This window comes from Oncorhynchus mykiss, chromosome 8 (genome assembly GCF_013265735.2).
Source record: "Oncorhynchus mykiss isolate Arlee chromosome 8, USDA_OmykA_1.1, whole genome shotgun sequence".
Classification (NCBI taxonomy): domain Eukaryota; kingdom Metazoa; phylum Chordata; class Actinopteri; order Salmoniformes; family Salmonidae; genus Oncorhynchus; species Oncorhynchus mykiss.
Genome location: NC_048572.1, coordinates 74,243,349 through 74,265,178, shown reverse-complemented (window position 1 = coordinate 74,265,178; position 21,830 = coordinate 74,243,349). Strand labels below are relative to the sequence as shown.

General features: G+C 43.5%; 2 protein-coding genes across 3 annotated transcripts; one reads left to right on the top strand and one right to left on the bottom strand.

Annotated features, from left to right (window-relative positions):
- Nucleotides 1-3,989: 3,989 nt before the first annotated feature.
- LOC110530562 (nectin-4) lies at nucleotides 3,990-19,255 on the top strand. 2 transcript variants are annotated; one of them, XM_021613749.2, is made up of 12 exons: nucleotides 3,990-5,000; nucleotides 5,137-5,249; nucleotides 6,889-7,086; nucleotides 7,266-7,433; nucleotides 7,679-7,957; nucleotides 8,045-8,162; nucleotides 15,759-15,910; nucleotides 16,124-16,289; nucleotides 16,529-16,604; nucleotides 16,729-16,791; nucleotides 16,905-17,117; nucleotides 17,240-17,722. In XM_021613749.2, the coding sequence occupies exons 2-12, from the start codon at nucleotides 5,186-5,188 to the stop codon at nucleotides 17,537-17,539; spliced, it is 1,797 nt and encodes a 598-aa protein (XP_021469424.1). In that variant the 5' UTR covers nucleotides 3,990-5,000; nucleotides 5,137-5,185; the 3' UTR covers nucleotides 17,540-17,722. The 2 variants fall into 2 exon arrangements, with proteins under 2 accessions (XP_021469424.1, XP_021469425.1); XM_021613750.2 differs by having other exon boundaries at nucleotides 3,991-5,249; nucleotides 17,240-19,255.
- LOC110530563 (zinc finger protein 165) lies at nucleotides 17,892-20,778 on the bottom strand. Its single transcript, XM_021613751.2, has 2 exons — nucleotides 20,341-20,778; nucleotides 17,892-19,182 (listed from the first exon to the last, which is right to left on the bottom strand). Exons 1-2 carry the CDS (start codon nucleotides 20,618-20,620, stop codon nucleotides 18,239-18,241), a joined length of 1,224 nt encoding a protein of 407 aa, XP_021469426.1. The 5' UTR covers nucleotides 20,621-20,778; the 3' UTR covers nucleotides 17,892-18,238.
- Nucleotides 20,779-21,830: the final 1,052 nt, after the last annotated feature.

The window sequence follows — 21,830 nt, the reverse complement described above, 5'->3', positions numbered from 1 at the left end:
GGTTGCTATTCTGGCACCACCCGGCCAGGTCTCTGACCTCCTCCCTATAGGCTGTCTCGTCGTTGTCAGTGATCAGGCCTACCACTGTTGTGTCGTCAGCAAACTTAATGATGGTGTTGGAGTCGTGCCTGGCCATGCAGTCGTGGGTGAACAGGGAGTACAGGAGGGGACTGGGCACGCACCCCTGGGGAGCTCCAGTGTTGAGGACCAGCGTGGCAGATGTGTTGCTACCTACCCTCACCACCTGGGGCAGCCCGTCAGGTAGTCCAGGATCCAGTTGCAGAGGGAGGTGTTTAGTTCCAGGTTCCTTAGCTTAGTGATGACCTTTGAGGGTACTATGGTGTTGAACGCTGAGCTGTAGTCAATGAATAGCATTCTCACATAGGTGTTCCTTTTGTCCAGGTGGGAAAGGGCAGTGTGGAGTGCAATAGAGATTGCATCATCAGTGGATCTGTTTGGGCGGTATGCAAATTGGAGTAGGTCTAGGGTTTCTGGGATAATGGTGTTGATGTGAGCCATTACCAACCTTTCAAAGCACTTCATGGCTACGGACGTGAGTGCCACGGGTCTGTAGTCATTTAGGCAGGTTGCCTTTGTGTTCTCGAGCACAGGGATTATGGTGTTCTGCTTGAAGCATGTTGGTATTACAGACTCAATCAGCGACATGTTGAAAATGTCAGTGAAGACACCTGCCAGTTGGTCAGCACATGCCCAGAGCACACGTCCTGGTAATCCATCTGGCCCCGCAGCCTTGTGAATGTTGACCTGTTTAAAGGTCTTACTCACGTCGGCTACGGAGAGCATGATCACACAGTCGTCCGGAACTGCTGAAGCTCTCATGCATGCCTCAGTGTTGCTTGCATCGAAGCGAGCGTAGAAGTGATTTAGCTTGTTTGGTTGGCTCGTGTCACTGGGCAGCTAGTGGCTGTGCTTCCCTTTGTAGTCTGTAATAGTTTGCAAGCCCTGCCACATCCGACGAGCGTCGGAGCCGGTGTAGTATGATTCAATCTTAGACCTGTATTGACCCTTTGCCTGTTTGATGGTTCGTTGCAGGGCTTAGCGGGATTTCTTGTAAGCTTCCGGGTTAGAGTCCCACACCTTGAAAGCGGCAGCTCTACCCTTTAGCTCAGTGCGAATGTTGCCTGTAATCCATAGCTTCTGGTTGGGGTATGTACTGTGGGGACGTCCTCAATGCACTTATTGATAAAGCCAGTGACTGATGTGGTGTATTCCTCAATGTCATCGGAAGAATCCCGGAACATGTTCCAGTCTGTGATAGAAAAACACAGACTAGTTTAGCATCTGCTTCATCTGACCATTTTTTTTATGACCGAGTCACTGGTGCTTCCTGCTTAAATATTTTATTTTAAGCAGGAATCAGGAGGATAGAGTTGTGGTTGGATTTACCAAATGGAGAGCAAGGGAGAGCTTCTCAGCTGTCGTCGAAATGGATTCCCCATCAGTTCAGCCTGAAAATCCCTCTGATAATCTTTAGTCACCGCAAGCAACATCATTCTTGATAGATTTTATTTATTTTTTTTATTTCACCTTTATTTAACCAGGTAGGCTAGTTGAGAACAAGTTCTCATTTGCAACTGCGACCTGGCCAAGATAAAGCATAGCAGTGTGAGCAGACAACACAGAGTTACACATGGAGTAAACAATTAACAAGTCAATAACACAGTAGAAAAACAAAGGGGGAGTCTATATACAATGTGTGCAAAAGGCATGAGGAGGTAGGCGAATAATTACAATTTTGCAGATTAACACTGGAGTGATAAATGATCAGATGGTCATGTACAGGTAGAGATATTGGTGTGCAAAAGAGCATAAAAGTAAATAAATAAAAACAGTATGGGGATGAGGTAGGTGAAAATGGGTGGGCTATTTACCAATAGACTACGTACAGCTGCAGCGATCGGTTAGCTGCTCAGATAGCTGATGTTTGAAGTTGGTGAGGGAGATAAAAGTCTCCAACTTCAGCGATTTTTGCAATTCGTTCCAGTCACAGGCAGCAGAGTACTGGAACGAAAGGCGGCCAAATGAGGTGTTGGCTTTAGGGATGATCAGTGAGATACACCTGCTGGAGCGCGTGCTACGGATGGGTGTTGCCATCGTGACCAGTGAGCTGAGATAAGGCGGAGCTTTACCTAGCATGGATGACCTGGAGCCAGTGGGTCTGGCGACGAATATGTAGCGAGGGCCAGCCGACTAGGGCATACAAGTCGCAGTGGTGGGTGGTATAAGGTGCTTTAGTGACAAAACGGATGGCACTGTGATAGACTGCATCCAGTTTGCTGAGTAGAGTGTTGGAAGACATTTTGTAGATGACATCGCCGAAGTCGAGGATCGGTAGGATAGTCAGTTTTACTAGGGTAAGCTTGGCGGCGTGAGTGAAGGAGGCTTTGTTGCGGAATAGAAAGCCGACTCTTGATTTGATTTTCGATTGGAGATGTTTGATATGAGTCTGGAAGGAGAGTTTGCAGTCTAGCCAGACACCTAGGTACTTATAGATGTCCACATATTCTAGGTCGGAACCATCCAGGGTGGTGATGCTAGTCGGGCATGCGGGTGCAGGCAGCGATCGGTTGAAAAGCATGCATTTGGTTTTACTAGCGTTTGGAGGCCACGGAAGGAGTGTTGTATGGCATTGAAGCTTGTTTGAAGGTTAGATAGCACAGTGTCCAATGACGGGCCGAAAGTATATAGAATGGTGTCATCTGCGTAGAGGTGGATCAGGGAATCGCCCGCAGCAAGAGCAACATCATTGACATATACAGAGAAAAGAGTCGGCCCGAGAATTGAACCCTGTGGCACCACCATAGAGACTGCCAGAGGACCGGACAGATGCAAGCCACTGGCAGAATTGTGGTAAATCTCTGGTAGATAGAACGTTGAAAGATAACATGTTTTCATGCTTGTTTGTAATTAGCACAGTCAGGCACAGAACACCACACAGGTATGATGACAGTGAAAAACAAATATTGTCCAAAGAAATCTTGCATACAAAATCTTGCTGTGTGTTCGTTTGAAGTACACATTGGCATCGCTCAAGTTTGTGGGCACGCCCCATCTACCTTAGCGGGCGTTATCTGCATTTGAATGCCGGACTTTGTGGTTGACTATGAGCAGATGAATACATGTAACAGTATATCTTTAGACCATACCCGGGCGCGAACCAGGGACCCTCTGCACACATCAACAACAGTCACACACGAAGCATCGTTACCCATCGCTCCACAAAAGCAGCGGCCCTTGCAGAGCAAGGGGAACCACTACTTCAAGGTCTCAGAGCAAGTGAAGTCACCGATTGAAACGCTATTTAGCGCGCACCACCACTAACTAGCTAGCCGTTTCACATCCGTTACATACACAGGAAGTTGAAACTTCCCGATTCTACCACTGAAATGAAAATGTACTAGTATTAGCTTGTGGTTTGGATAATTGTGTTTATGATAAAAACGTAATAATGTTAATATAGTAATGGCTGTATGCCGTGGCAGAGCCAAGGTGAAATTCCCTTTTGATGTTATTGTTTCCATCAATACTTGTGGCGAGCCGAATCAACAACCTCTGGTTGAAAGTATTGAAGTTTACAGTTAGCCATTGTTATGTAAATGGTGCTGAAAAGTACACAGGGCCTTGCCTTGGCTCCAAGACAGAGCTGGTCCGACAGAGCCATGGCCCAGTGAGATACGGGTGCCGGCCCAGGTAGATAGAAACAGATAAGTCTGAGACTTTTGGGTAAAACACTGGGGTACATCCTCATTGGAAATGAGGCACAAGTGTCTCCAAGTCTACAATATCTCATGCAACACCATTATTTACATACACAAATAACTGGTCATGGAACTGTATTCAAAACAAATTCAAAACAATAACCACTTCAATAGTTAAATAAAGGTTCAAATAAAAAAATATATAAATAAAATAATAGAGAAACGGCAATATGCAAGATTTAATCTCCACAGTAACATGAACTCACAAGGCCAAAAGCACAATAACATTCTAGTCCTGGTAGTAAAATACATGTCAGTATGTTCACTTTTTCAAAATGGTCTTGGTCTGAAACAGGAATGACAAATGTAGACCTTATCATGTATTTTTGTAACAACAGCATCCTCCTTTCTTATTTTCAAGGAACAACTGCCTTGTTCAACAGATTCGATCTTGCCACCTTTCGGTTACTAGTCCAACGCTCTAACCACTAGGCTACCTGCCGCCCCCTTGTGAATACCCATAATTAATATCAAACAAAACATCTACAATTCCGGGCCAATATATGACTGTAGACCTCGGTAAGAGTGAAAGTGACCAATTAGACGTCAACGTTACTTATTGAAATTAGATTTTATCTGATTCAATAGTAATTTCCATTAATCTGGCCAAATACGTTTAGATTTAAATACGACTAGAGCCATTTGAGAATAGACCACTTATAGATTAGGTGTACAGCATTGTGCATTGCATTGTGTCAAATAAAATAATTCACTGTTGTATGGTCAGACTTAAAAGACAAAAAAGGAGGCTACTTTACGTTGTATGATAATTAGGGGGTGGAGAGAGACGCAGGCAGTAAAATATGTATTCAACAATGGAATGCAAAAGCTTGAGCAAAGTGTAAATTCGAGACATTTCACAGAAGAATGTTAGTCTTGTGTAGGCTAATGACTTAATCTAATTATTTTCCGATGTTGTAGAGCAAGTAGTGTTACCCGATTGTCTGGTGTTTTGCAACTGTTCGAGTTGGAATGAACATTTTACCTCGTGCGTCAGGTAGGCTACGGACTACGAATACCTGGAGAGTGAGCGAAAGAAATGTTTGAAAAGTAAACCGAAAAGTTGGGACCTTTTTTTCTTGTTACTGAATATTTGGAATGTAGTTATACTGTAGAAAATGTGTACACAATTTGTGTGCTACTGTAAATAAATCGAGCAGCTTTGGTTTGATTGGCAAGACCTACGAAGAGACACGAACACCTGACGCACAGTCCACCGCCGTAAGCTTGTCTACAAATGTTTCTCCAAATAGGCTACTCCAATGGCAACACTTTACTCTCATGTTTTTAATAATAATGAGATTACGAAAATGCATTATTTCATACCATTTTGAAGCTTGTTGTTCAACTTGGATAGATTTTGGAACTCCCTAAGATTGATATTGGGAGTGCCACTGAATCAAGGGATGGAGTTACCTGTCCCGGGCCAGAGCCAGTGGGGCACAGCGTGGTTGGTGCTATGGGCATTTGGTAAGATTTGGGAATGTTTATTAGATTTTTTTCTTTAAAAAAATACAAATGTGAAGCCTAATTGTATTGTGTATATCTGGGTATGTATGTTTGTTGCATACCTGACACTATAAGGAAAGGGAGCGGTGACAAGTACTGATCGGCATCATAGAAATGTACTAGCGTAACATTCTTTGGAAAACAAAGTGCAGGCTACTTCCTTGCTGTTATCTTTTTGTTTTGATTAGTAGTGAGTGTTTCAACAAACACATTTTTGTAGCATGTGTAGGCCTATACCTGTGTTTAAAAGTAAGCTTCCTGTGTGGTGCACTCTGTTAGTGTGTTAATATAGGCCTTAGCATAACTGCCAAACTGAGGTGTGATAAAGGTCAATGAATGCCATGAACAGGAAAAGCAAGTAACACAGCTTTGTGGCACTAACGACCTCTGTCTGAGGCCCTGTGTGCGCCTGTCTGTTTCTCCCGTTTGTAAAATAGGTCACAACAAGTCCCTTTTTGTGTTCACTAGAAATAAGTGTGAGCCTGTGTGTGAGTTTGTTTGCATTCCTCTGTGGGTCTGTGTCCTTGTTCTTGTGTGGTTGAAATGAACGGAATGACTCGTATACAGGTAACATGCCAAAATAAAGGAAACACTTGGATAAATGAGAGATACAAAATATATTGAAAGCTGGTGCTTCCACATGTGTGGTTCCTGAGTTAATTAATCAAGTTGCCTATTATTTTGGCCACCATGGCTAGAAGAAAAGATGTATATTTATTTAACTAGACAAGTCAGTTAAGAACAAATGTTTATTTTACATTGACGGCCTACCCCGGCAAAACCCTCCCCTAACCCCAGATGATGCTGGGACTATTATGCACTGCCCTATGGGACTGCCGATCACGGCCGGTTGTGATACAGCCCAGAATCAAACCAGGGTCTGTAATGACACCTCTAGCAGACCGCTGCGCCATTCTGGAGCCTTAAGATCTCAGTGACTTTCAAAGAATGGGCTCAAAGGAGCATAGGGTCGTGGAATAGGGGCCTGAGGGCACACAGTCTGTGAATGTATTGTAATGTTTTTAAAATTGTATAATCTGCCTTAATTTTTCTGGACCCCAGGAAGAGTACTCTGCCAGGGGATCCATAATAAATACAAATAGGGGGTTAGAAGGGTGTGTGTGTGTGTGTGTGTCTCGGTCACCAAATCTCAACCCAATTGAACACTTGTGGGAGATTCTGGAGTGTCCCTTGAGACTGCGACTCCACCAGCATCAACAAAACATGATATAGATTTTCTCGTGGAAGAAGGGTGTCGAGTTCCAGACACTTGTAGAATCTATGCCAGGGTGCATTGAAGCTGTTCTGGCAGTTTGTGTTGGGCCAACGCCCTATTAACACTTTACAGTATGTTGGTGTTTTCTTTATTTTGGCAGTTACATGTATGTGCCATGGTCTTTCAACTGCGGGTGTAATCATTAATGAGTGAAGGAATCATTAACTACAGACAGTCTATACCCACCTCAACACTTCAAAGGGCAATGTTTGCGATTCCTTGTTTGTTATAGTGATGATGCATTACTCTTTCTCCACACCGTCACTCACCCTGTTTTGCTTTCTCTAACGCACACACACACACACACACCTCTCTCTCATACAGCAGTGTGTGTGAGGGGTGGGTTTGTGGAGCCTCCTCCATCCTTCTCCCTGCGTTCCTTGACGGAGGTTGAGACGCGGCTGCCCTGTCAGTTTCAAGTTCAGGAGGAGGAGCAGGTAGTTCAGGTCAGCTGGTTCAAGGAGCTACCTGATGGCACCAAAGAACAAATCATCACTGCCCACCTCACAGAGGGACACACAGGTTGGTGCATCATGCCCTCACCAACTCACACAGAGTAGACGGCCATCTTAACCACTTAGTCACTCAATCACTATAATCATAATGTTGTTTTCTTGCATTTGTCTGCAAGGATTGTAATGTTTACCAGGAATAAATCTGTCTTTGTCTCTCTGTTTGTCTTTCTGTCTTATGTCTGTCAGAGTTTGGGCGATACTCTGGGAGAGTGAGGTTTGAGAGCAGTAGCCCCACAGTGGACTCTGCCCTGCTCATCATGAACACGGAGGAGTCTTATGAGGGGAAATACACCTGTCACATCAGCACATTCCCCTATGGGAACTTTGAGAGGCAGCTGTCACTCACTGTGTGGAGTAAGACTAATTACTTTCACCATCCTCTTCATCATAGTTGTAAACCATGTGACTATTTTCATTGTTATACTCATCATAGTCATTTCCTGTTAATAACCCCACATTTGACTTGATTAGTTGGAGTCAACCACTGAAGGAAATATCTGTTCTGGCTGACCAAAGCCTTACTTACGCACTCAATTTACCTGCACAACATGGAATCTCATATAGCCTGGCCCTGCCCCTCTACCTCCCTTCCCCCCCAGCCCTACCAATCTCCTCTCTGGACCCAGTGGTTCTGGAGGAGGGCCAGTCCTTCCGCATAGCTGCCTCCTGCCGCTCCGTGGCCCGTCCTCCACCTCGACTGACCTGGGATACGGATCTCCCTGGTCAGAACCAGACCCGCAGCTCCGAGGGCGGGGCCGTGTCCACCCACTTCTCCCTGCACCCCCTGAGGAGTATGAACGGCATGCGGCTGGACTGCCTCGTCTGGCACCCTGCTCTGGAGCAACCCCGGAGGATCAGTAACCGCCTGGTGGTGCAATGTGAGTTTACCCTCAGCTGTCACTGTGGTGGGATAGTATAATTAAATGGTCATGCTTGGATTAAAGTGACAAAGTTTATGTTGACAGTTCCCCCAGATGCAGCTGTCACCGGCTATAATGGAAACTGGTACATGGGACTGAAGGGAGCTGAACTCAAGTGTGAGACTGGAGGAAACCCCAAACCACAGAGCTTCACCTGGACCAGGTATTACCTGCCTGACTGTTTCTGTCTGTCATTATTTGCGTAATGTAACACTTTGCACTATAAAATGTACTATTCAAATATTTGCAAGAGAAACACATGCACGATAAAGTGTCAACTAGAGGAGGGTGTCTTCCTCTTTGTTCCATTCAATATGGAATAAATACATTGTCGAGTTACAGAATTAGAAAACCGATTGAAAGGGATACATTTTCACACGAGTGAGCGAGCCAGGGAGGGGAGGGAGCCATGGAGGGAGGAAGCTCTGGAGACGCCTCTTAAGCACTTAATCATAGTGCCTCGCTTTAAATATCACTCTAATACACTGTAAAACACAGGGTCTGCGCGTAATTAAAGATTCTTCTCTGAGCATTACAATAATGACAGCACACACAATTAAATACTCACTATTGCAGCATGCTAACAAATCGTGTGTCTGTTTCCGCAGAAGTTAAAAATAATTGAAGAAGCGATACTTTTCCAAAATTGCTCTAAATGTACTGTATATAGAGTATCACATTTATGGCATGTTTCTAAAACCTTAATGCATTTGAATGAAAATAAACCCTATCAGTATAATTATTGTCAAACATGTATTCAGTGTCAGATGTAATCTCTGGCTTTGATTCCATTATAAAGGATTGGTTATAAGGTGGGGCTGAGTGAGTAAGAAGAGAAATGTGAGAAGCCCCTTGTTGGGCTGAGCAGTAAAATGGCAGCCTGGCTGGCACAGTGAAACTTGGGCAACTTGAGCCCTCTCAGTGGACCTAGTTCCTGGCGGGATCAGAAACTGCCTCTCTATTATAGTTCCTGGGACGTCTGAGCTTATTCAGGGGCCTCTTAGTCTTCCTTCATATAGTAGTTGGCTCGTACCAAGCCAAGCGGCATTTGTCTATTCAGATCAATAGGAGCAGTAATTAAACTGCTTTTACAGATGAAGGCAAATTGCTGGTTTCCCTTTTGTGGTAACCCTGATGTAACAAATGTATTTAGCTAAAACACCTCACCAATGCACACTGACCTATTGTTTGGATGTAATTATAGGCTACTTCTGTGTAGCTTAGTTGACATTCCCTTCAGAGGTTTATATTCTGGTAATGTTTTGCTGAACAAAAGGCCTTAACATTTTTTTTCGTAAATAGAACTTTTGAATTGTGTATTGATCAACCCTGTCCGATACATCTGCCTTCATGAACATAGCCGTTGTTTCATGCAGTGAGTCTGCTATTCCATTAGTCATACAGTGCATTCTGAAAGTATTCAGACCCCTTCACTTTTTCCACATTTTATTACGTTACAGCCTTATTCTAAAATTGATTAAATATATTTTCCCCCTTAATCTACACACAATGCCCCATAATGAAAAAGTTAGTTTAATTTTTTTTTTTAGCAAATGTGTGTGTGTATGTATATATACAGTGGGGCAAAAAAGTATTTAGTCAGCCACCAATTGTGCAAGTTCTCCCACTTAAAAAGATGAGGGGCCTGTAATTTTCATCATAGGTACACTTCAACTATGACAGACAAAATGAAAAAAAAATCCAGAAAATCACATTGTAGGATTTTTAATGAATTTATTTGCAAATTATGGTGGAAAATAAGTATTTGGTCACCTACAAACAAGCAAGATTTCTGGCTCTCACAGACCTGTAACTTCTTAAGAGGCTCCTCTGTCCTCCACTCGTTACCAGTATTAATGGCACCTGTTTGAACTAGTTATCAGTATAAAAGACACCTGTGCACCAGGCTGGGAAGACTGAATCTACAATAGGTAAGCAGCTTGGTTTGAAGAAATCAACTGTGGGAGCAATTATTAGGAAATGGAAGACATACAAGACCACTGATAATCTCCCTCGATCTGGGGCTCCACACAAGATCTCACCCCGTGGGGTCAAAATGATCACAAGAACGGTGAGCAAAAATCCCAGAACCACACGGGGGGACCTAGTGAATGACCTGCAGAGAGCTGGGACCAAAGTAACAAAGCCTACCATCAGCAACACACTACGCCGCCAGGGACTCAAATCCTGCAGTGCCAGACGTGTCTCCCTGCTTAAGCCAGTACATGTCCAGGCCCGTCTGAAGTTTGCTAGAGAGCATTTGGATGATTCAGAAGAAGATTGGGAGAATGTCATATGGTCAGATGAAACCAAAATAGAACAAAGAATGACCAATAGGACAAAGAATGCTGAGTTGCATCCAAAGAACACCATACCTACTGTGAAGCATGGGGGTGGAAACATCATGCTTTGGGGCTGTTTTTCTGCAAAGGGACCAGGACGACTGATCTGTGTAAAGGAAAGAATGAATGGGGCCATGTATCGTGAGATTTTGAGTGAAACCCTCCTTCCATCAGCAAGGGCATTGAAGATGAAACGTGGCTGGGTCTTTCAGCATGACAGTGATCCCAAACACACCCGGGCAACGAAGGAGTGGCTTCGTAAGAAGCATTTCAAGGTCCTGGAGTGGCCTAGCCAGTCTCCAGATCTCATCCCCATAGAAAATCTTTGGAGGGAGTTGAAAGTCTGTGTTGCCCAGCAACATCCCCAAAACATCACTGCTCTAGAGGAGATCTGCATGGAGGAATGGGCCAAAATACCAGCAACAGTGTGTGAAAACCTTGTGAAGACTTACAGAAAACGTTTGACCTCTCATTGCCAACAAAGGGTATATAACAAAGTATTGAGATAAACTTTTGTTATTGACCAAGTACTTATTTTCCGCAAATAAATTCATAAAAAATCCTACAATGTGATTTTCTGCATTTTTTTCCTAATTTTGTCTGTCATAGTTGAAGTGTACCTATGATGAAAATGACAGGCCTCTCATCTTTTTAAGTGGGAGAACTTGCACAATTGGTGGCTGACTAAATACTTTTTTGCCCAACTATATAATAAAAAATATTATTTACATAAGTATTCAGACCCTTTGCTAGGAGCTCAGGTGCATCCTGTTTCCATTTATCATCCTTGAGATGTTTCTACAACTTGATTGGATTCCACCTGTGGTAAATTCAATTGATTGGACACGATTTGGAATGGCACACACCTGTCTAAATAAGGTCCACAGTTGACAGTGCATGTCAGAGCAAAAACCCAGCCATGTGTTCAAAGGAATTGTCCGTAGATCTCCAAGACAGGATTGTGTCTCGGCACAGCTCTGGGGAAGGGTACCAAAACGTTTCTGCAGCATTGAAGGTCCCCAAGAACACAGTGGTGTCCGTCATTCTTAAATGGATGAAGTTTGGAACCATCAAGACTCTTCCTAGAGCTGGCTGCCCGGCCAAATGGAGCAATTGGGGGAGAAAGACCTTTGTCAGGGAGGTGACCAAGAACCTAATGGTCACTCTGACAGAGCTCTAGAGTTCATCTGTGGAGATGGGAGAACCTTCCAGAAGGACAACCATCTCTGCAGCACTCCACCAATCAGGCCTTTATGGTAGAGTGGCCAGACGGAAGCCACTGCTCAGTAAAATGCACATGACGGTCTGCTTTGAGTTTGCCAAAAGGCACCTAATGGACTGTCAGACCTTGAGAAACAAGATTCTCTGGTCTGATGAAACCAAGATTGTACTCTTTGGCGTGAATGCCAGGTGTCACATCTGGAGGAAACCAGGCACCGCTCATCAGCTGGCCAATGCCATCCCTAAGGTGGAGCATAAGGGTGGCAGCATCATGCTGTGGAAATGTTTTCCAACGGCAAGGACTGGGAGACTAGTCCAGGATCGAGGGAAAGATGAACAGAAAAGTACAGAGATCCTTGATGAAAACCTGATCCAGAGTGCTCAGGACCTCATACTGGGGCGACGGTTCACCATCCAACAAGACAACGACCCTAAGCACACAGTCAGCACACAGCCAAGACAATGCAGGAGTGGTTTCGGGACAAGTCTCTGAATGTCCTTGAGTGGCCCAGCCAGAGCCTGGACTTGAACCCGATCGAACATCTCTGGAGAGACCTAAAAATAGCTGTGGAGCGACACTCCCCATCCAAGCTGACCGGGCTTGAGAGGATCTGCAGAGAAGAATGGTAGAAACTCATCAAAAACAGGCGTGCCAAGCTTGTGGCTTCATACCCAAGAAGACTAAGCTGTAATCGTGCTTCAGCACCTGCATTGCTTGCTGTTTGGGGTTTTAGGCTGGATTTCAGATATCAGCTGATGTACGAAGGGCTATATAAATAAATTTGATTTTGATTTAATCACTGCCAAAGGTGCTTCAAAGTACTGAGTAAAGGATCTGAATAGTTACATAAATGTGATATTTCAGTTTTTTGCTTGTCATTATGGGGAATTGTGTGTAGATAGAAACAACATTTTAGAAGGCTGTAACGCAACAAAATGTGGAAAAAGTGAAGGGCTCTGAATACTTTACGAATGCACTGTAAATACGCTCATATATATATATATATATATATATATATATATATCAGTGCCTTGCGAAAGTATTCGGCCCCCTTGAACTTTGCGACCTTTTGCCACATTTCAGGCTTCAAACAAAGATATAAAACTGTATTTTTTTGTGAAGAATCAACAACAAGTGGGACACAATCATGAAGTGGAACGACATTTATTGGATATTTCAAACTTTTTTAACAAATCAAAAACTGAAAAATTGGGCGTGCAAAATTATTCAGCCCCCTTAATTTAATACTTTGTAGCGCCACCTTTTGCTGCGATTACAGCTGTAAGTCGCTCGGGGTATGTCTCTATCAGTTTTGCACATCGAGAGACTGACATTTTTTCCCATTCCTCCTTGCAAAACAGCTCGAGCTCAGTTAGGTTGGATGGAGAGCATTTGTGAACAGCAGTTTTCAGTTCTTTCCACAGATTCTCGATTGGATTCAGGTCTGGACTTTGACTTGGCCATTCTAACACCTGGATATGTTTATTTTTGAACCATTCCATGGTAGATTTTGCTTTATGTTTTGGATCATTGTCTTGTTGGAAGACAAATCTCCGTCCCAGTCTCAGGTCTTTTGCAGACTCCGTCAGGTTTTCTTCCAGAATGGTCCTGTATTTGGCTCCATCCATCTTCCCATCAATTTTAACCATCTTCCCTGTCCCTGCTGAAGAAAAGCAGGCCCAAACCATGATGCTGCCACCACCATGTTTGACAGTGGGGATGGTGTGTTCAGCTGTGTTGCTTTTACGCCAAACATAACGTTTTGTATTGTTGCCAAAAAGTTCAATTTTGGTTTCATCTGACCAGAGCACCTTCTTCCACATGTTTGGTGTGTCTCCCAGGTGGCTTGTGGCAAACTTTAAACGACACTTTTTATGGATATCTTTAAGAAATGGCTTTCTTCTTGCCACTCTTCCATAAAGGCCAGATTTGTGCAATATACGACTGATTGTTGTCCTATGGACAGAGTCTCCCACCTCAGCTGTAGATCTCTGCAGTTCATCCAGAGTGATCATGGGCCTCTTGGCTGCATCTCTGATCAGTCTTCTCCTTGTATGAGCTGAAAGTTTAGAGGGACGGCCAGGTCTTGGTAGATTTGCAGTGGTCTGATACTCCTTCCATTTCAATATTATCGCTTGCACAGTGCTCCTTGGGATGTTTAAAGCTTGGGAAATATTTTTGTATCCAAATCCGGCTTTAAACTTCTTCACAACAGTACCTCGGACCTGTCTGGTGTGTTCCTTGTTCTTCATGATGCTCTCTGCGCTTTTAACGGACCTCTGAGACTATCACAGTGCAGGTGCATTTATACGGAGACTTGATTACACACAGGTGGATTGTATTTATCATCATTAGTCATTTAGGTCAACATTGGATCATTCAGAGATCCTCACTGAACTTCTGGAGAGAGTTTGCTGCACTGAAAGTAAAGGGGCTGAATAATTTTGCACGCCCAATTTTTCAGTTTTTGATTTGTTAAAAAAGTTTGAAATATCCAATAAATGTCGTTCCACTTCATGATTGTGTCCCACTTGTTGTTGATTCTTCACAAAAAAATACAGTTTTATATCTTTATATTTGAAGCCTGAAATGTGGCAAAAGGTCGCAAAGTTCAAGGGGGCCGAATACTTTCGCAAGGCACTGTACATACACACATAGTTGAAGTTGGAAGTTTACATGCACCTTAGCCAAATACATTTAAATTCAGTTTTCAAAACTCCTGACATTTAATCCTTGTAAAATTCCCTGTCTTAGGCCAGTTAGGATCACCACTTTATTTTAAGAATGTGAAATGTCAGAATAATAGTACAGAGAGTGATTTATTTCAGCTGTTATTTGTTTCATCACATTCCCAGTGGTTCAGAAGTTTACATACACTCAATTAGTATTTGATAGCATTGCCTTTAAATTGTTTAACTTGGGTCACACGTTTCGGGTAGCCTTCCACAAGCTTCCCACAATAAAGTGGGTGAATTTTGGCCCATTCCTCCTGACAGAGATGGTGTAACTGAGTCAGGTTTGTAGGCCTCTTTGCTCGCACATGCCTTTTCAGTTCTGCCCACAAATATTCTATGGGATTGAGGTCAGGGCTTTGTGATGGCCACTCCAATACCTTGACTTGTTGTCCTTAAGCCATTTTGCCACAACTTTGGAGGTATGCTTGGGGTCATTGTGCATTTAGAAGACCCATTTGCGACCAAGCTTTAACTTCCTGACTGATGTCTTGAGATGTTGCTTCAATATATCCATATAATTTCCCTTCCTCATGATGCCATCTATTTTGTGAAGTCCACCAGTCCCTCCTGCAGCGAAGTACCCCCGCAACATGATGCTGCCACCCCCGTTCATCATTGTTGGGATGGTGTTCTTCAGCAAGCCTCCCTCTTTTTCCTCCAAACATAACGATGGTCATTATGATCAAACAGTTTTATTTTTGTTTCAGACCAGAGGACATTTCTCCATGTGCAGTTGCAAACCGTAGTCTGGCTTTTTTTATGGCGGTTTTGGATCAGTGGCTTCTTCCTTGCTGAGCGGCCTTTCAGGTTATGTCGATATAGGACTCGTTTTACTGTGGATATAGATACTTTTGTACCTGTTTCCTCCAGCATCTTCACACGGTCCTTTGCTGTTGTTCTGGGATTGATTTGCACTTTTCTCACCAAAGTACATTCATCTCTAGGAGACAGAGCTGCTAGAGCTGCTGTAAATACTGTTATTGTGAAGTGGAAAGGTCTAGGAGCAACAACGGCTTGCCGGGAAGTGGTAGGTCACACACGCTCACAGAACGGGTCCGCAGAGTGCCGAAGCGCATAGCACTTAAAAAATTGTCTTTCCATGACTGGCCTGCACAGAGCCCTGACCTCAGCCCCATCAAACACCTTTGGGATGAATTGGAACACCTACTGCGAGCCAGGCCTAATCGCCCAACATCGTTAATGCTCATGGCTCAATTGCGCAGCAATGTTCCAACATCTAGTGGGAAGCCTTCTCAGAAGAGTGGAGGCTGTTGTAGCAGCAAAGGGAAGACCAACTCCATATTCATGCCTATGATTTTGGAATGAGATATTCAATGAGAAGGTTTCCACATACTTTTGGTCATGTAGTGCATGTTAATTAGGTTACGATTACATTGTTGAGTAGCTCAGTATTAATATGGGCAATCTTCTTTAATGTATGTGTTTGTCTCCATCTGCAGGGGTGGTAAGGCCCTGCCAGACGGTCTCACTGTGAATGGAGCGAGGCTTCTGTTTGGCCGAGCCCTGAGACAGAATGACACTGGAGTTTATGAATGTGTGGTGAACAACGGCATTGGGACAAGGAAAGTAGAATCGAACATCACAGTGACAGGTAATGGGCAAAGTTACTCCTGTATTTTGGGAGAACCTGGACAGCATAATAGAACTTATCTCCCGCTGTGTTTGGTACCATTTGTGCAACATTGCTGCCCCCTTGTGATGATCTGAAATACCAACTTTGCTCAAATAGAAAATCTGCAACTTATCTCTATCACTGCAGTTGGTTGTTTGTTTACAATTGTGTATGTTCCCATCCCTCCCATAGAGAAAATTCGCAGTGTGCAGGAAACCACTGTTGACACTCTAGTGATGATCATTATAGTTGTGGCTGCTGGGGTTTTGGTCATCGTCATGATCATCATCATCATTTTAGTCAACCGATACCACAGGCGCAAAAACAGAAAATTAGAGATGGAGCTTAGCGAAAGAACGTGAGTTGATTTCCACAATACTTTGCTCCCCCTTTTACATTTTAGTCATTTAGCAGATTATGTTATCCAGAGTGATTTACAGGAGCAATTAGGATTAAGTGCCTTGCTCAAGGGCACATCTGCAATTGTTCACCTAGTTGGCTCTGGGATTCGGACCAGCAACCTTTTGGTTACTTGCCCAATGCTCTTAACCCCTATCCTCAAATCCCCTTCAGTTTGACATTCTCTGTCTTTCACAGGTTAAAAATCAACACACTCTCCAGACAGGACTCCTCCCGGAGACTCAACTCTGTCAGCACAGACCCCAGAGGACAGGTACTCAGTACTTTACATACTCAACTGAAAATTGGAGCAAAATAGATTAACTGTCATGATCAGTTAGTATCTACTTGTGAATGACTGTGATACCCAAAATAATTCTCTCTACTTTTCACACCAGAATGAAGACTGTACACTACTCAGACTAGACAGTAGAATGAAAAACAGCCTAATGTCCCTTGAGGTGAGTCCATAAAATATTTTTTAGCAATATTCTACATTTACAACATGTCCACTATCAAATATTTTTTTTCATTGATGTTTAATCTATGGCATTATTTGGATCCTTCCTTTTAGGACCGTCCCATCTACATAGGCAGTGAATCATCCCTGGGTGGGAGGCGGGGGACTGTTGGAGAGGGGGATGTGGACTACCTAGGCCGCCCTGTCCTGTACCAGTCTAGCTGGCATGAGGGCAGAGAGAGTATGAGGGGCGCAGAGATGGAGGGAGAGAGGGAAGAGCGCAGACGAAGGGTGGAGTCGTACCTGAAGAGAAGCAATATGTCCCTGGTGTGTATTTGTTTGATCAAGGAAGAGTATACGTAAAAGTTTAAATGCACATAGGCCTGTGAGTTATTACAAAATAAACTGTTTTTCTCAATGACTTGCAATATGTGGTCTCAATTTTGCAGGACTCTGGCCTTCCTTCCTCCCTTGTCCCCATCAAGCCCCAGGACCAGGATGGCAGTGTGGGGCCCACAGACATCCCCCCAATGCTCAGTGATCTGTGTGGTCAGAGGGAGGGGGTGACCAAAGGGGAAGACTGGGGCCACAGACGGGCAGTGCTGGAGGTTGATGAGGCAGACTGTGACACCAGTTCTTACCAGATCTCAGAGGCGCTCTCCAACCACTTCCACTACAGCAACGGGTTCCTGCGGCCCAAACCACACTCCAACGCCATCCTCCTACACCCCAGAGGACAGATCATCTAGACATGAGGCTTGGCTGAAAAGGGAACTGCACTCAGCTCAACCCTAACCTAGTGGTCATTATACAGAAGTGAGGGTTTGGCAACATGCTCACATTCATTGCCATTTGTCTTTTTTTTATCAGCATTGTCTTCTTGTATGTCCTATGTAAACAAAATTTACTAGCCTAAGTAGAGAATGGACAAGATTGCACCATCACTTTGTATCAACTATAAACCCAGTCTTGTGTAAGCACTCAGTTGTGATTGTGCTATCATTTTAGCTAACCTTATAGTTCGGATATCCAAATATATCCTGACCTTGTGAGTTAGTTATTTTCATGTTCATTTCAACAACAAATCAAAAGGGCTCAAAGTTGGATAATTCAGATTTTTATTCATACAAATGTATGCATTGACAAAAGCATGTCCATTGTAGTGTTAGTCTGGCATAGGTCTACAAAAACCTAAAGATGATGGAGATCCTCCTCTTAAGCGTTCCTTAAAAGGTTACAAGCAGGAAGCTGTAAACCTGCAACTCTGATCCCTCACTACAGTATATAAGCACCACTAGTGCAACAGTTGTGGTAGGGTCTCACTGCTCTCACTTTATAGAATGGGAAGACAAAAGTAACACACTGCTGATTTCTGCAAGTGTCTTGATGGTCTTATCAACTCTGTTCTCAGTCATTAGAAAATATTGTTCTACAATGCTCTTAGTTGTCTAGTCATGGTGATAACGATCAGTAGACAGTTTGGTTTGTTGTGAGGCCCTGTGTACTCGCTGGTGTCTGCGGAGATTACTCTGCTGAGCGAAACACCTCCCGCACGTGACACAGCTGTACGGTTTCTCTCCCGTATGAATCCGCTGATGCATCTCCAGGTGACCAAACCGGTCAAAGCTCTTTCCACAGAAGGAGCAAACAAACCACTTCTCTCTTGCTGGGGTTCTCCTTGGGGATACCTTTGCTGAGTTGAAACCATTTGAACTATTTGGGGCAAGTGAGAATACGTTGTTTAGCCAAACATTGGAATATCCTGCACCCTCATTGGCTAGTGTTTGTTTGTCTGATGGCACTCTGGTAGTTGTCCCATCCTGGGTTCTCTCTGGGTGCATGGTTTCTCTGTGCTGTCCTGGCTGTGCCTGAGCCAAATCTGTAGGGGCCCTTCTGTCATTCCAAACAGACTGTGCTCGCATCTCTTCTTTCATAACTCTGTTAATGTCACCCATCTCGGACGATGGACCGCTACTGAGACCCTCCACTGCACTTTGAATGAGCTGTATGTCTGTATCTTGATCCAGTGGATATTGTTCTGTGCACTTATGGTAATCTGGACCCTCTGAGTCACAGTTGCGCTCTGTTAAAGACTCCCAGAGCTGACTCTCTCTCTCATCCACAGCAAACTCAGTTTCCTCATGATCTGATCTCTCTGTGCCATGTTCACTTACTGATGTATGTAGTGAAATTACATCATACTCTTCCTGCTCAGTCTTCACGAACTCTAGTCCACTATCCTTCTCTCTGTGGCCTGACCTGTTCTGTTCAAGTCCCTCTACTTCTTCTGCAGGTGGCTGTGGTCTATTTTGATGCAGTTGGTCGTCTTTCTCTCTGGCATTCTGCTCAAATGAAGTCCTTTCACCAGGATCCTCATCACAGCCTTTGGACCCTGAAAGGGAAGGTTTAAAGGAACTGTCAGTATGTAATGTTTTTTAAATAAAAATGATATTTTACTTTATCTATACAGGGTGGGTCACCATTGAGACCAGGGTCTAATTAAGGGTGCCTTGTGAACAAGAACATACAAAATGTAAGAATAATCAAAACAAACAACTCTCACATATCACCTCCCTTAAACTCTATCTAAACTGTCCAATGAAGACCAGTGAGTCCAATTTCAATGTGGCCTGAAGGCTATTCCATGAGCTGGGGGCATAAAAACTAAATGCATTTTCCCCCAGGTCAATGTAGACCTGCGGGACCTCCGGAACTAGCCAGTCCATAGAGCGGGTCTGAAAATTGCTGTATCTCCAATTAACACATGAGCTGAGGTAGTGGGGGAGTCTGAAGAACCGCTTTATATACAAAAAGTAGCCAATGCTGGGCTCTTCTGGTAATCAGACTCCCAGCCAACAGAACTATATAAAATGCAGTGTTTTGTACAAAAATTATCACTGTGCTGAGTGAGACGATCTAAAAGGTTTTAAAACAGAGGCTGCTGCATGCATGTAGATTATATCACCATAATCAAGTACTGGGAGAAGCATTGCTTGAACAATCTTCCTTCTACTTTCCAAAGTGAGACAGGATTTATTTCTATAAAAGAAACCAATCTTAATTCTCATCTTTTGTCAGTTTTCAGTGCGTTTTAAGAGTATCATCAATCCAAATACCTAAGTACTTATAATGGGGAACTTGCTCAATTTGGGTTCCCGTCAATGTGCAAATATGCAGGTCCTCACGAGTCAACATTACGAGATCTACATAACAACAAACTTGGTTATAGTAGCATTTAGCACTAGTTTAAGATAAGTAGGCAATTTTTGAGTTGAGTCAAAACCATGCTTTAGGTCATGGATGACCTGCTGTACTGAGTGTGCACATGAGTAAATAACTATCTGCATAGAGATTAATGTTACAGATTTTTAAATACCAAAATTGAGAGCACTGCAATAGCAACCCATTATCTACACTAGTTAGGCATTGAGAAATAATTGCCATTGTTAATACTGTATATTTTTTAAGAATTGACCCTTGAGTTGAGATGGACAGCAACACATTTCAGATAGGTCTAGCTAGCTAGTACAGTAAGCCGGAGCTGGCTCACCCTGCTCTGTTCTGCTGGAAGACGAAGAGCATGTGGAAGAACATCCTGCTTCTCGCGCTTTGGACCTTGTCGTTTGCCGTTCGTTCTCCATAAACAATAATTTGATTTTTAAGGCTTCTATTTCATTTTCTCTTCTGCACATTTCCAAGCGTAAAACAGCAAACCCATCATCGAATAATTTACTTATTTCTGCCACCGCAGTTTTGGACAACACATCCATAACGGAGGTTAATTTGGTCTGAAAAGTAACATAATTTGTCATATTTTCCTGGAATAACATTTTATCTGACTAGTGTTATGTTTCTACAGATTTTAAATCTGAAAAAAAACAAGAAATAGTAATAGATGCTCTGCTTTGTTAGCTACCTCATTGACAGATTTTACTTCCGCGAAAGCAAACGGAGGGGAGGAACGAGTGGTCATATGATCATTAAAGAGTCCTACGGTGTCTGTAGAGTAGGGGATGCAGTCCAAACACATTTTTACCCTCTCAGCCCTCGCGATAGTCACTTCCCTCCGCGAAATCCCTGTCGAAACCGGATGCAGTTTAATTGCCATTTTAGGTCGAGAATCAATTCACTAACGTTGCCCCCTCGGCCCTCGATTTAGTCAACATTGGAGCAAGTGAAGAACTTGGCTGCAGTCCAAACACGGTATTTTTTTACCCCCTTAGCCCTTGCCATCTTATGTGGAGGTTGCCCCTTCGATTTAGCCCGAGGGAGCGAGTGAACAACGTTAGGTTGCATTCCAAACACTTAAGACACACCCTATCCCCTCAAATTAAGTGGACACTTCTGATGACGTATCATGACGTCTGGAGAGTATGCAGGGCAAGGTGCAAGGGAGGAAGGAATGCTTTTTCTATGGACTTCCCTTGCTCAGAAATTCATCCCGCCATGATTGTGTTTTCAGCCACCGGTGGCTTGTGGGTGCTTTATATGCTCTGCAGTCAATTATGATTGCATGTCAAATCAAAGTTTATTTGTCATGTGCTCTGAATACAACAGATGTAGACCTTACAGTGAAATGCTTACTTATAGGCTCTAACCAATAGTGCAAAAAAGGTATTATATTAATTAACAATAGGTAGGTAAAGAAATCAAACAACAGTAAAAAAGACAAGCTATATACAGTAGCGAGGCCACATACAGACACCGGTTAGCCAGGCTGATTGAGGTAGTATGTACATGTAGATATGGTTAAAGTGACTATGCATATATGATGAACAGAGAGTAGCAGTAGCGTGGGGAGGGGGACACAATGCAAATCATCCGGGTAGCCATTTGATTACCTGTTCAGGAGTCTTATGGCTTGGGGGTAAAAACTGTTGAGAAGTCTTTTTGTCCTCTACTTGGCACTCCGGTACCGCTTGCCATGCGGTAGTAGAGAGAACAGTCTATGACTGGGGTCTTTGACAATTTTTAGGGCCTTCCTCTGACACTGCCTGGTGTAGAGGTCCTGGATGGCAGGCAGCTTATATTAACTATCTA

Excerpts from the sequence above, each read along its gene's own strand:
- LOC110530562 (XM_021613750.2), top strand. The coding sequence starts at position 5,186 with ATGGAGTTACCTGTCCCGGGCCAGAGCCAGTGGGGCACAGCGTGGTTG. Across the intron at positions 5,250-6,888 it reads GTTGGTGCTATGGGCATTTG|CAGTGTGTGTGAGGGGTGGG; the intron begins GTAAGATTTGGG and ends TCTCTCATACAG. Across the intron at positions 16,792-16,904 it reads ACAGCCTAATGTCCCTTGAG|GACCGTCCCATCTACATAGG; the intron begins GTGAGTCCATAA and ends CCTTCCTTTTAG.
- LOC110530563 (XM_021613751.2), bottom strand. The coding sequence starts at position 20,620 with ATGTTATTCCAGGAAAATATGACAAATTATGTTACTTTTCAGACCAAA. Across the intron at positions 19,183-20,340 it reads TTCCAGCAGAACAGAGCAGG|GGTCCAAAGGCTGTGATGAG; the intron begins GTGAGCCAGCTC and ends CTTCCCTTTCAG.